General features: G+C 44.9%; 1 protein-coding gene across 2 annotated transcripts in view; it reads left to right on the top strand.

Moving 5' to 3' along the window:
- Positions 1–9083, top strand: part of EMC4 (ER membrane protein complex subunit 4) — an 83072-nt gene extending 73989 nt beyond the window's left edge. For both annotated transcript variants that reach the window (XM_069238297.1, XM_069238299.1), the window contains exon 6: positions 8751–9083. In XM_069238297.1, the coding sequence (XP_069094398.1) occupies positions 8751–8786 (36 nt within the window). In that variant the 3' untranslated portion in view covers positions 8787–9083. The remainder of the gene's footprint in view (positions 1–8750) is intronic.
- The last annotated feature ends 3309 nt before the right edge of the window (positions 9084–12392 follow it).

A 12392-nucleotide genomic window follows, 5' to 3' on the forward strand; every position in this document is an offset into this window, starting at 1 on the left:
TCTTTTGGTGATGAGCCCCAAATTTAAAAGGAAAAGGTGGGCAGCAGCTCTTCTGCTCAAATTGTGCCTTTTCAAACTCCATGACACCACTGCTCCAAACTTGGCTTTTTAAACTCTGTAACACCAAGGATCAGTACCTACTATTGCGCCGGGACACCCAGTGAGTAGCTGTTGTGCTTTGCAAATCCTTAGATAGATGTCAATAGTCTCACTAACCGGACTAGTTGATGAGTGATATCTTGGTATTTGTCAGGGATCTCTTCAGTTCCTCTCTGATTTGTGTTATCTATTTCAGTGGGTGTCTGTGGACTGCCTGTTGTGAGTCTAATAATGAACCCCAGACAGGTTATGGTCGGGCTAGGGAGCAGAGCCAACTTAACCTGGTTTAATCACAAAACTTGTTCTTTGCAGAAGAGAAACCGCCATCTGTAGAGGTCTCATTGGATGGTTTGGAGAGTCATCCATCAGGAGAATGGCATCTAGATAGATTATTATTTGTATCCCCTGTGCTGGTAGAAACTCCGCAACCAGCCTGAGCACTTTCTTAAAGCACCAGAGTATGGACGAAAGGTCGAAGAAGTGTTCGGAATTCTTAAAGTTGGCTCTTCTAATGAACTGCAGACTTCTGTGATGAGGCAGCAGAATGGGTGTTACTAGGACAGTATCCTAAAGGTCTAAGTGCATAGTCTGTCCAGTCCACCTGACAAAGGATGTCCCTTAACATGTTGAAGTGTCAGAACATGAGGTATTCATTGAAGTCCCGGAGTCTTGTCTCCGGCCTTTGCCTCTTTCCTTGTTCTCCATGAGAAAAATGTTGCGTATGAACTCTCTTGGGCGAGCTACTGAGTGTGAGATGGCTCCTTTCCTTTCCAGGACTGCAAATACCTAATCTGTCAGTTGTGTTTGAGGGAACAAACACATTAGTTTCCTCAGGTGACACCATTGTTTTGGCCGCAAACCTCTGTGGAAGATGTGGGTGTCTGATGTCAGTTCCTGCCACTTGCATGTAATCTCTGCTAAACTCACGACTTACTCTTAAAAAGGAAAAAACAATAAGACTTACTATGGTGACTGTTAAAGAAATCGCTGACCTTTCTGATGACCCTCTGGTTCCGTGTGCTCTCCCCACTCTCCTTGAGGGAAATAATCTGCCAAAATGGGCCTGGACCTGCCATTGTCCTCTTCTAGATGCTTGCCCCATCTGAGCACCTTGGAATGTGGGGTGGCCAGTCGAGCACCCCCTGCTTTGCCTGCTCCCCACCCTAAAAACCTTCAGGCCAAAGACTGAGTTAATTGAGGCTTGTGCGTTGTCTAGCAAGGCAAAGATCAGTATGAACATCCACAAGTCTCCTAAAAGTCCCCCTTAGGCCGCTGGACCAGCTTGAGATGTGGCAACATCTTCTAGGTTCAGGTCGACATTGATGAGTAGGGACCTGCCCTTTTTGGTTGTGAGGCCACAGTTTGCCTTGCCCCAGTAGGTAATGGTCCTCTGGGCCCATCCTGACATGATCTCTGGGGAGATCAGCTTATCAAATTCCTTGGCTGCTTCTGTCACATCCAATATCTTAGGCAACAAACAAGTGATATCCAAAAGTTTGTATTGGCAAGAGCATCAAGACCTGTTAGTGCCGTTCTTCAGATCCTTGACAAATTTGGCTAGAGACATCACCATCCAATTGTCATTTTCAGCCATCATCACCACCTAACTAGTTACAGCTGAGCATGGGCATTCCCCACTCAGGTCACCACAAACTGTGTCCAGGAGCTGCCTTAGGCATCCCACCGCATAAATATCCACTGGGTCCAGCATCTCAGATTGTTGCTTACCACTGCGTACAACTCCCATCTCATGTGGCTTATATGTCTTGTGGTCAAGCGTTGGTCACAATGATCTGCGTTCATTCATGTCTTTGACAAAGTTCCTTTGTTAATTATCTTTGTGAGCCCCATCATATAACTAGAAGGGGGGCCTACAGGTAGCAGGGCTGATTTCAGGGCAACCTTGTCTCTGGAGTTTCTCAATGATGGCTCTTCCGGACTGTCCAGGTTTGCAAGGTGGAATTTTGGAGTGTACCAAGTAGGTCTTTCTGACCATACTGAAGGCATCTCTGTTGTTATGCTGCTTTCATTTGTGTTTGGCTTTACTCTGACAGGAGTTTGACCCTGCTTCCTCTGGAATTCTGAGGTTCCCAAACGGAGTCCTATATCTACTGGAGGGGCTGTGGGTGGTTAACTGTTAGTAACCGTAGTTGCTTTCCAGGCGCCGTTAGGGCATCACTGACTACCCTCTTCACTGCCTCTGAGAAACCCATGGAATGAGTTCTTCCACCACCTATCTGAGACCATACCAATCTCTGCAAGTTGGCATAGAGCATGTGTGCCTCTTAAACAATAATGTATTACTGTTTTTGCTGTGGTTTGTAGTAATATGTGTGTGTCAACAAGTCTCTAGATCATCGCTTGTTTGTGAGTCAAGAAATTCTCCTCCCTTACTTATGGGCATCGCACATTTTTATAGTGCTGATTCCCATGCTACATGAGGCCCCTCCTAAGATCTTTGGGAGAACCATTGGGGCAAGAGAAAGTAATACTGGGTGAAAAAATATTTTTTACACATTTATAGTTTCAGTCTCTACCATGGTGGCGATAGAAGGAGTGCTAGGGGAGTTCCCTTAAAAATGCTTCACAGTCAGTAATGCCGACTCATCGTTTGAGTGATGGGAGCCCAAATAGATGTCATAACCACTCAGAGTAAAGCTCTTCAACAAAAAAAGAACAAACAAATCAACGTGCTAACGGTGTGTGTGGTGCACCTGTGACATTGTCTTTCCTGTCTGCAATCTCAAATTCCACCCTAATGAAGAGATATTGACCTTGATGTATTATCTTAATACACTGGGTGAATTTAGTTCCCAGATTCCCCTAAAGAAGCACAGCCATACTGGCTTTGCGTTTTATTGTTAAATATCACTATTTCAACTGCCAAGTATTCAGAACTTGAATGCAAGCAAACTCAGTAGGCATCTGCTAAAAGAGAAAAAGTTGGTTGTAATAGACAATGTTTTGGTGGCATCGCAAACTTAAGGTCTTGACAAGTTGACCACAGAAGGAAACACAGAATGCTGAGATGTCTTGTCTTGACCATGTGTGGTGGTCTGCTGAGAAAAATAAATCGGAAAACTGCTAATAATTCTCAGGTCAATAGATTAATGAAAACATTGCCTGTAAAACTGGACTGTAAGCAGGCTTTTGCATAAAGAATGTTGTAAGGAAATGCCTCCTTGGCATGGTTACCCCCTGACTTTTTGCCTTTGCTGATGCTAAGTTTTGATTTGAAAGTGTGCTGAGGTCTGCTAACCAGGCCCCAGCACCAGTGTTCTTTCCCTAACCTGTACCTTTGTTTCCACAATTGGCACACCCTGGCATCCAGGTAAGTCCCTTGTAACAGGTACCCCTGGTACCAAGGGCCCTGATGCCAGGGAAGGTCTCTAAGGGCTGCAGCATATCTTATGCCACCCTGGGGACCCCTCACTCAGCACAGACACACTGCTTGCCAGCTTGTGTGTGCTAGTGGGGATAAAACGACTAAGTCGACATGGCACTCCCCTCAGGGTGCCATGCCAACCTCACACTGCCTATGAAGTATAGATAAGTCACCCCTCTAGCAGGCCTTACAGCCCTAAGGCAGGGTGCACTATACCATAGGCGAGGGCATAAGTAGATGAGCACTATGCCCCTACAGTGTCTAAGCAAAACCTTAGACATTGTAAGTGCAGGGTAGCCATAAGAGTATATGGTCTGGGAGTCTGGTATCAAACTTCTCAGCACAATAAATGCACACTGATGCCAGTGTACATTTTATTGTAACATACACCCCAGAGGGCACCTTAGAGGAGCCCCCTGAAACCTTAACCGACTACCCGTGTAGGCTGACTGGTTTTAGCAGCCTGCCACACTCCAGACATGTTGCTGGCCACATGGGGAGAGTGCCTTTGTCACTCTGTGGCTAGTAACAAAGCCTGTACTGGGTGGAGATGCTTATCACCTCCCCCTGCAGGAACTGTAACACCTGGCGGTGAGCCTCAAAGGCTCACCCCCTTTGTTACAGCACCCCAGGGCACTCCAGCTAGTGGAGTCGGCCGCCCCCTCCGGCCACGGCCCCACTTTTGGCGGCAAGGCCGGAGGAGATAATGAGAAAAACAAGGAGGAGTCACTGGCCAGTCAGGACAGCCCCTAAGGTGTCCTGAGCTGAGGTGACTAACTTTTAGAAATCCTCCATCTTGCAGATGGAGGATTCCCCCAATAGGATTAGGGATGTGCCCCCCTCCCCTCAGGGAGGAGGCACAAAGAGGGTGTAGCCACCCTCAGGGCTAGTAGCCATTGGCTACTAACCCCCCAGACCTAAACTCACCCCTAAATTCAGTATTTAGGGGCTCCCCAGAACCTAGGAACTCAGATTCCTGCAACCTAAGAAGAAGAGGACTGCTGAACTGAAAAACCCTGCAGAGAAGACGGAGACACCAACTGCTTTGGCCCCAGCTCTACCGGCCTGTCTCCCCACTTCTAAAGACACTGCACCAGCGACGCGTTCCACAGGGACCAGCGACCTCTGAAGCCTCAGAGGACTGCCCTGCATCTAGAAGGACCAAGAACTCCTGAGGACAGCGGCTCTGTTCACCAAAGACTGCAACTTTGCAACAAAGAAGAAACTTTGAAACAACTCGTGTTTCCCGCCGGAAGCGTGAGACTTTGCACTCTGCACCCGACGCCCCCGGCTCGACTTGTGGAGAACAATCACTTCAGGGGGGACTCCCCGGCGACTGCGAGACCGTGAGTAGCCAGAGTTGACCCCCCTGATCCCCCACAGGATTCAAGCTAGCCTGGCTGATGAGGGGTGAAACCCCGAAACCGGTCCCAGGATGCTTGTTTCCAGTCCAGGGAAGACGTGGCCTAGCAGTTCGGGCTGGACTGTTCCCATGGGGAACAGGGTCAAGACTGATTTGCATATGGCTGGGTCCAAACTGGAATGGCATGGGCAGCAACAAAACGATGGATTTAGGCCCAGATCACTGTACTGGGGGTGAATGTTTGACAATGTTCAGCATTCCGTCCATCACTTGTTGTTTTAGCTTTGCCCCCCACAGCGACGCCTGCAGAGGGGGCTCCCCCTGACCGCGACTGCCTGCTTCAAAGACCCGACACCTGGTAAAGGCACTGCATGCGCAGCCCCCAAGACCTGAAGGATCCGACCTCCAGTGTAGAAGCGACCCCCAGGTGGCCCTCTCCCTTGCGCAGGTGTTGGCTACCCCGAGGAGCCCCCCCCCTTGCCTGCCTGCATCGCTGAAGAGACTCCTTGGTCTCCCATTGATTTCTATTGAAAACCCGACGCTTCTTTGCACAGTGCACCCGGCCGCCCCGTGCCGCTGAGTGTGTACTTTCTGTGTGGACTTGTGTCCCCCCCGGTGCCCTACAAAACCCCCCTGGTCTGCCCTCCGAAGACGCGGGTACTTAACTGCTGGCAGAGTGGAACCGGGGCACCCACTTCTCTATTGAAGCCTATGCATTTTGGGCACCACTTTGACCTCTGCACCTGACCAGCCCTGAGCTGCTGGTGTGGTAACTTTGGGGATGCTCTGAACCCCCAACGGTGGGCTACCTTGGACCCAAACTTGAACCCCGTCGGTGGTTTACTTACCTGCAAAAACTAACAAACACTTACCTCCCCCAGGAACTGTTGAAAATTGCACTGTCTAGTTTTAAAATAGCTATATGTCATTTATGTGAAAACTGTATATGCTATTTTGCTAATTCAAAGTTCCTAAAGTACCTACCTGAAATACCTTTCATTTGAAGTATTACTTGTAAATCTTGGACCTGTGGTTCTTAAAATAAACTAAGAAAATATATTTTTCCATACAAAAACCTATTGGCCTGGAATTGTTTCTGAGTGTGTTCCTCATTTATTGCCTGTGTGTGTACAACAAATGCTTAACACTACCCTCTGATAAGCCTACTGCTCGACCACACTACCACAAAATAGAGCATTAGAATTATCTCTTTTTGCCACTATCTTACCTCTAAGGGGAACCCTTGGACTCTGTGCATGCTATTTCTTACTTTCAAATAGTACACACAGAGCCAACTTCCAACAATAGTAAACAAGAAACAGCTAAGCAAGGTAAGACCTGAAGTACTGGAGCTGATGTTTGAAGAGATGCAGTAGAAAACTTGTTGGGATGCTCCTGTTTCCCACAGGGTGTTCAGTCTAACCCGGGGATATCCCAGCGTCCAAAAAAAGTTGTATTGACTTTTATAGGGTTTCATTTGTTTAATCTTTTTCTTTTGAAGTGACTTGGACTAACCAACTTTTTCATCATCTTTGTAGATTGGTTAATCTTGCTCACAACTTTTTAATTGTCCTACGTTTATGATAATATGAAGGATATACTTTAGAAATGCTTATGGCTACTAATTACAGCATTTTGTTGTGTGATATAACAAAAGATGTTACTGTGCACATTGCTGAATTATTTTACTGATGAATTCAATAAACAGTAAATTAATTTTAAAGAAATCATCTATGGACTTTTTATGAAGTCAAAAGTTTAGTTTGAAAGCTTCTCTCTTTACCTTGTCCTAATGTAGGAAGGCAATAGCTAGGTCTGCATTTTGATGCATTACTATTTCTTATTGAAAGGCCATCAGGATCAGATCCTGGTAGGCCACAATCTCACTCTATCAGGGTAAGGCAGTTGTTGCGCCTCCCATCAGAAATACCGATTCCAGAGATTTGCATGATTTCTAACTGGATATTAGTTTCTGGCTTTGCTAGGCATTATACCATTGAATGATTCCAGAATGGGTACATTTAGTAGTCAGTCAACCTTGCACAATTGACTTGCATATTTTTCTTTTGTATGCCTTATTGTGCTCCTGGCCTCTTGTATTTGTGGTTTGAAGATGAACTTGCTATACTATTGGTCAATATATAAATATCAGAGTAAATCAAATGATGGAGAAAGAATAGTAATTTTGTGATCTTTGTTCTCTGTATTAGACATTTTCTCTGAATTCATAATTTTCCCAATCTACTTCATCAAGACTAGGGCTAAACTCTACGCAAGGTGATTATACACACTGTCTCCAGTCCTAAACGTTTGACCTACAAATCATTGTTTAGATGTTAGTCTCATTTTAATAGAAGCGAAACAAGACTTAAACACCCAGAGTGCCTTATATTGGCACACAAAAGTCCTGAACTTGACACAGTGTCTGAAGTAACCTGCAAGGTAGTGATCACCCTGTTTTAAGCCAAGAGTATAGCTTTGGGCTTTAGGATCCTTGTGCTTGCTGACTGTCAAATTGTCTCTCTAAACCCCATGTGCTTCTGCACTTCTAGATTTATGTTGGTTCTGAGTCCTAATGAGGAATGGGACAGTGTTGCTTCTACTTCTTAAGAAATATATACCCCTGATGCATAACTAAGATTACAAGTTAGTCATTTTTCATTCTGGGAGTGTCATAGGGGAGAGCTGGATGTAGTAATTTGATTCCTCCAGCTGAACATTACTCTGCCCTGCTTCAGAAGTGGACCCTCAGTGCAGCATTGAGGTTGGTGCACCGATTTACCCTCTAATCCCTGAGATTAGCTAATTAGTGTGGATGAGCTGGTCTCCTGGATTTGCCTCTGAGCAACAAACTCCGTGATACCTCAGCATAGGCACTTCTATCATGGAACATCAACATCACAGCAGTTCAGCTGCCTGGTGTGAAGAGCTTGAAGGAAGGCAAAATCAGCAGACACCTAATCAAAGAGCAGTAGTAGTTTCTGACCAACAGTGTCTTGGTGGCATGGTGAAGCCCACCAGACAGAAGCTATATTTGTTACTAAGGAGAAGGATGTTAACCTTTTAACTGTTCTTTGAATTAGTGGCATAATGTTCGGTGATTGGGTAAATTTATATGTAGATCATGTTGCTAATGAAGTGTTAAGCATGTGGGATGTTTAGAGTGGTTAAAGTGAGAGGATTCAGTTAAGCTACAGGGTGAAAAAGTTTTAGAATATTTTTCTTTTCTTAAATGTTGTAATGTGGAGGAGAGAGGTTAGGAAGTGTACTGGATTGCATTTCCCAGTGATTTTGAAGTTAATGTTATCTTGTAAAAATAGGAAGAAAACAATGGTTATAGGGAGTATTGAGAAGCAGAATTCTTCTTGAGAAGAAGAGACTGTTTTGAGGCCAACTAATGGTCAGGGCAACGGGACAAGAAGGAACTGATTACTTGCAGTCTTTGCTCATTTATTAATAGAATAGATTTCCATTTTGGGGAGTTAGTTTGGATGTGTTTCCTTATGTTTGCATGCATACAGATGGTGTCTGTGAGAGTGCCAGACTTCTATCCAGTTGTAACAATGTGGTAGGAAGTCTTACGGCAGACTGCTTTGTACTTGATGGTGTATGCTTATTTGCCCTCCTAAATAAACATCTGTCCACTACAAGCTTTCAATCTCCCCTAGATTTAACATTTGAGCAATAAAAATACCATTGTTTCCTATTGCCCAGTTACATCAGAAGGGTGTTTAACATGTGGTTGTTGGTTGGCCCACTCGAGGCAGTGACAATCTTATACTGTAGATCAGAAGTCGTATGTTAAATAGGGAAAACCCCAAGTGCCACCCTCACAACAATTCCACTTGATATTGCAAATCATCATGTATTTCACTAATCTGTGTTCTCTTAATTTTCTTTCAGCGAATGGAGTACAGTGGTGGAGGAGTAATTCTGTGAACAGAAGCATGGTTAAATTAAAGACCGTCATGTTATTTTCATTCACTTGGCATTGCTATTCAAAACAGAAACACTGCCCTTTTTCACATGTTACCTTCATTCAACTTCTGAACTCCTATTTAATTTTGCTGCTGCAGATTGTTATGATAGAGGCTGATAGCTCTTTCTCCATGAATGATTATCGATCGGACTTGCCATCTCCATATCGCTGTTCATCGGATTAGTAGATTTACTTTCTGTTTGAGATAGATGCCTGGAGTAAAACAAATTGAAAATAAAAATGTTTGTAATATTTAATTCTGGTTGTAATCTCGTTTCATATTTTTTTTTGTAATGTTTCCCCAGTACACGTGTTTATATTGTCCAGAGAGAACGAACATGTGCTTTATCATGTCTGCCCCCACCATATATTGTCGCGGACAACTAAGGGTTTACAATTCTTGCGGGCCTATCATCAATCAATTGTGTAAATTGCTAACAGAAAGGATTCCTAGTTGATTTAATCTGTCCCAATCACGTTGCCTTAAACACCAGTTTAACTTGTGGAACATGTTGTTAGTCTGTGCAGTGTGGAATTAGATTTATTCTTATTTTTTTCTGCGTATTGAAAGCAAACATGATGGGGACAGGTGGGGGCAAGAGAGGTCAAATGAACAGGGCTGTCCCTCATAGTCTCATAAAAATGATGTGGTCTGCAAAAATGTAAAAGACGTAAGAAGCTCCTGGTACCTCCTTGGCAAGGTGTGATAAAAACAGAAGAGAATCCAGGTCCATCCATGCTCTGCCTTTTGATTCCTTGGCATATAGTCAGGTGTAGTCTTAATAAACTACAAATCTCTTCTGTCTCTTTCAAACTGTGGAAGTTCCTAATCCATGACCACATTTAACAACATAACTACTATACAATAAAATGGCCAAAGACAGGATTCTGCTAGAGAGAGAAGGCTACAGTGATAGAATTTCATTGACCTGAAATCAGGCAGGAAGTCCCCACTCTTCTGAGAATGTCAATACCCCTATGGCTGGTTGGCATGGGTCTGTGGCTCACCTAAAGGTAGTTTGTCATGATTAGTATGCCCCTCAAAGTTACAGGCTAACTTTGAATCTTAGTGGCTACTTGAGTTCGGGCCAGCTGCCACAGTACTGGTATAGTAAGCTGAACCTTTTCCAACATATCCTCTGGTCACCTTCTACTCAAGAGGTCTGCACAACTGTGTAAAGGAAAGTGAGGGCCATAGGCAGTATTCTTGTCTGTCTCCCTTTTCAGAATTAATGCCTGTACCCTGAAACCAAGGAAAAGATGTTGCTTCTACATCTGAAGGCGATTAGCTGTGCCCTCATGTAGAGGAACCACCTTATTTAACCCAGAACTCAGGTCCAGCAATTTAGAGTGTTGCTGTAAGGTGGGACAAATGGCCTGAGTGGAAGCCTGCTTGTGGCATCAATGAATCTTGCATCTTATTTTGATAACCGTCCATTTGCGCTACAAACTCTGCCCTTTTCATTTGAGCTAGGTCACTCGTATACCATTTGGTAGTTGATTTATTTTTAGATTTTTGCCGCCTAAGCTAGTGCCATGTCATTTTGTTTAGTGCATGATACAATTTTATAGAAGCTGGTAAGTAAGATCTCTGGATTAGTGCTGAACAAAAGGTTAATTTTAGAAGCTGTATACCAGCTTTTCTTTTAGGTTTGTTATCTAATCACCTAACCTGTTTTGCTCACTAGTTCCATCAAGAATGCTTTTCTGACGGAACGCACACCCTACAGATTTTCCCTGCATTGTCACGCAAAATATCCGCACACCGATCAACAGCTCCTGTGCAATCTGTGCCTTTCACCCAACCACACAGAGATCGGCTGCAATTCATTCTGTTCAAAGAAGACCCTTCGGGACGAAGGGCTCGTAAGCTCAAACTGTTGCGAAAGGCCTCGGATGACACTCCTGATCTCTTCGGTGAAAGAACATACGCAGGAAGAGCCAACCGCTGAAGAAGAGTAGGCCTTCTCGATCGAACATAGCGCTGACGTCGAGGTGAATTTGGAAATACAGGAGATATCAAAGATAGCTCCAGCTCCAACGTCGAGGTGAATTTGGAAATGCAGAGGAAATCATCCATCCAGTGCATGAGTTCTGTGTCCCTCCCTCGCAATACCCAAGCCTACCACAAAATCTGTGGTTTCTCCACTCCCACTATTGTAGGTCGCCAAACCACCACTGCCTTCTGACCACTGTCCGATCTGAAAGATTGGTTCGGATGCCCTGCCCTCGGGCCTGGCACCAAAAATTGCCAAGCCTTCAGCATCGACCTCCTCGCACCAAGAGCGCGCTTCGGCAACTGCCTGAACCTCTATGCACAAAGAACCTCAAGAACAGAACTTTCTTTTCAACTTCCGAACTTTCACACATAGTGATACTTTCTTTTTACCCGTGCTACCTGTCATGATGAGGCATGCGGAAGACATCCAGTCTGAGCTGGTTCATTACCCCTCGGATGGACAAAAAATACATAGTTGCCCTTGTTCATCCAGAGTCCAGTGCCGCCTTACTCCATTGTTGCAACCACTGCACACAGGAGGGCAGACAGTCAGGCTACTGGGGATACTCTCTGTCCTGAAAAGGAAAACAAGCAAATAGATGCTGCTGGGAAGAAGCCTGCTGTGCAGGCAGTCAACCATTGGCATAGGAAGAGAGGCCAGCAAATTGTCACAGAGGGACAAGCTGTCACAAACAATTCCATCCGCTGCACGCTTGGTGCAGCAGATACTGCTGCTAGAGGGATCAATGCCAGTGTCCTTCTAAAGAGACATACCTGTTTAAGGTTAAATATGCCCTTTGATAAAGGTAGATTCTACCCTTGAAAAGATGAAAAGGGACTTAAACCGCCAAGGCAATGGGAGCATTGCAAACGTCCACTCCCACGGGCTCCTTTCATCGCCCAGGCTAGAAAGGTACATATAAATCCACCCTCACAGATGCCTCCATTTCCCACAACCCCAAACTGCCTACACCAACGGTTATTATAGAGGCTCCTCCTGGGAAAGTAATAACGAGGGAAGAGGCAAAGGTGCCTCCGCACGAGGAGCGAACTCACTGGAAAACAGTGACTACCAGATCACCCCTCTCTCCAGTCACACCTGTCTGGGTGCACACTACCGTTTTTTCACCCAGTCTGGAATACCATCACTAAAGGCAAATGGTTACTAGCCATTACCCAACATGGCTATTGTCTGGAGCTCATCACCACACCACCCAACATGCCACCATGCACTCACAGGTTATCGCAGGAACATAAAACACTTCCCAAGTAGGTAGTCCAAGCACTTCTTCTCAAAGGAGCCATTGAATACGTTCCTCTCAAACACCAAGGCTCAGGAGTATACTCCCTACACTTCCTAATTCCCCAAAAGAATGGGCTGCTAAGACTTATCTTAGATCACTAAACAAGTGCATCTAAAGCACACTTCCATATCGTCACCCTACAGAATGTCATTCTGCTTCTTCAACAAGGCGACTTTATGGTGAATACTAGACCTGAAGGATGCCTTTTTCCACTTACCCTTACCAATACACCCTGTTCACTGCAAATACTTAACATCTGTCAT

This window comes from Pleurodeles waltl, chromosome 6 (genome assembly GCF_031143425.1).
Source record: "Pleurodeles waltl isolate 20211129_DDA chromosome 6, aPleWal1.hap1.20221129, whole genome shotgun sequence".
NCBI classification, from domain to species: domain Eukaryota; kingdom Metazoa; phylum Chordata; class Amphibia; order Caudata; family Salamandridae; genus Pleurodeles; species Pleurodeles waltl.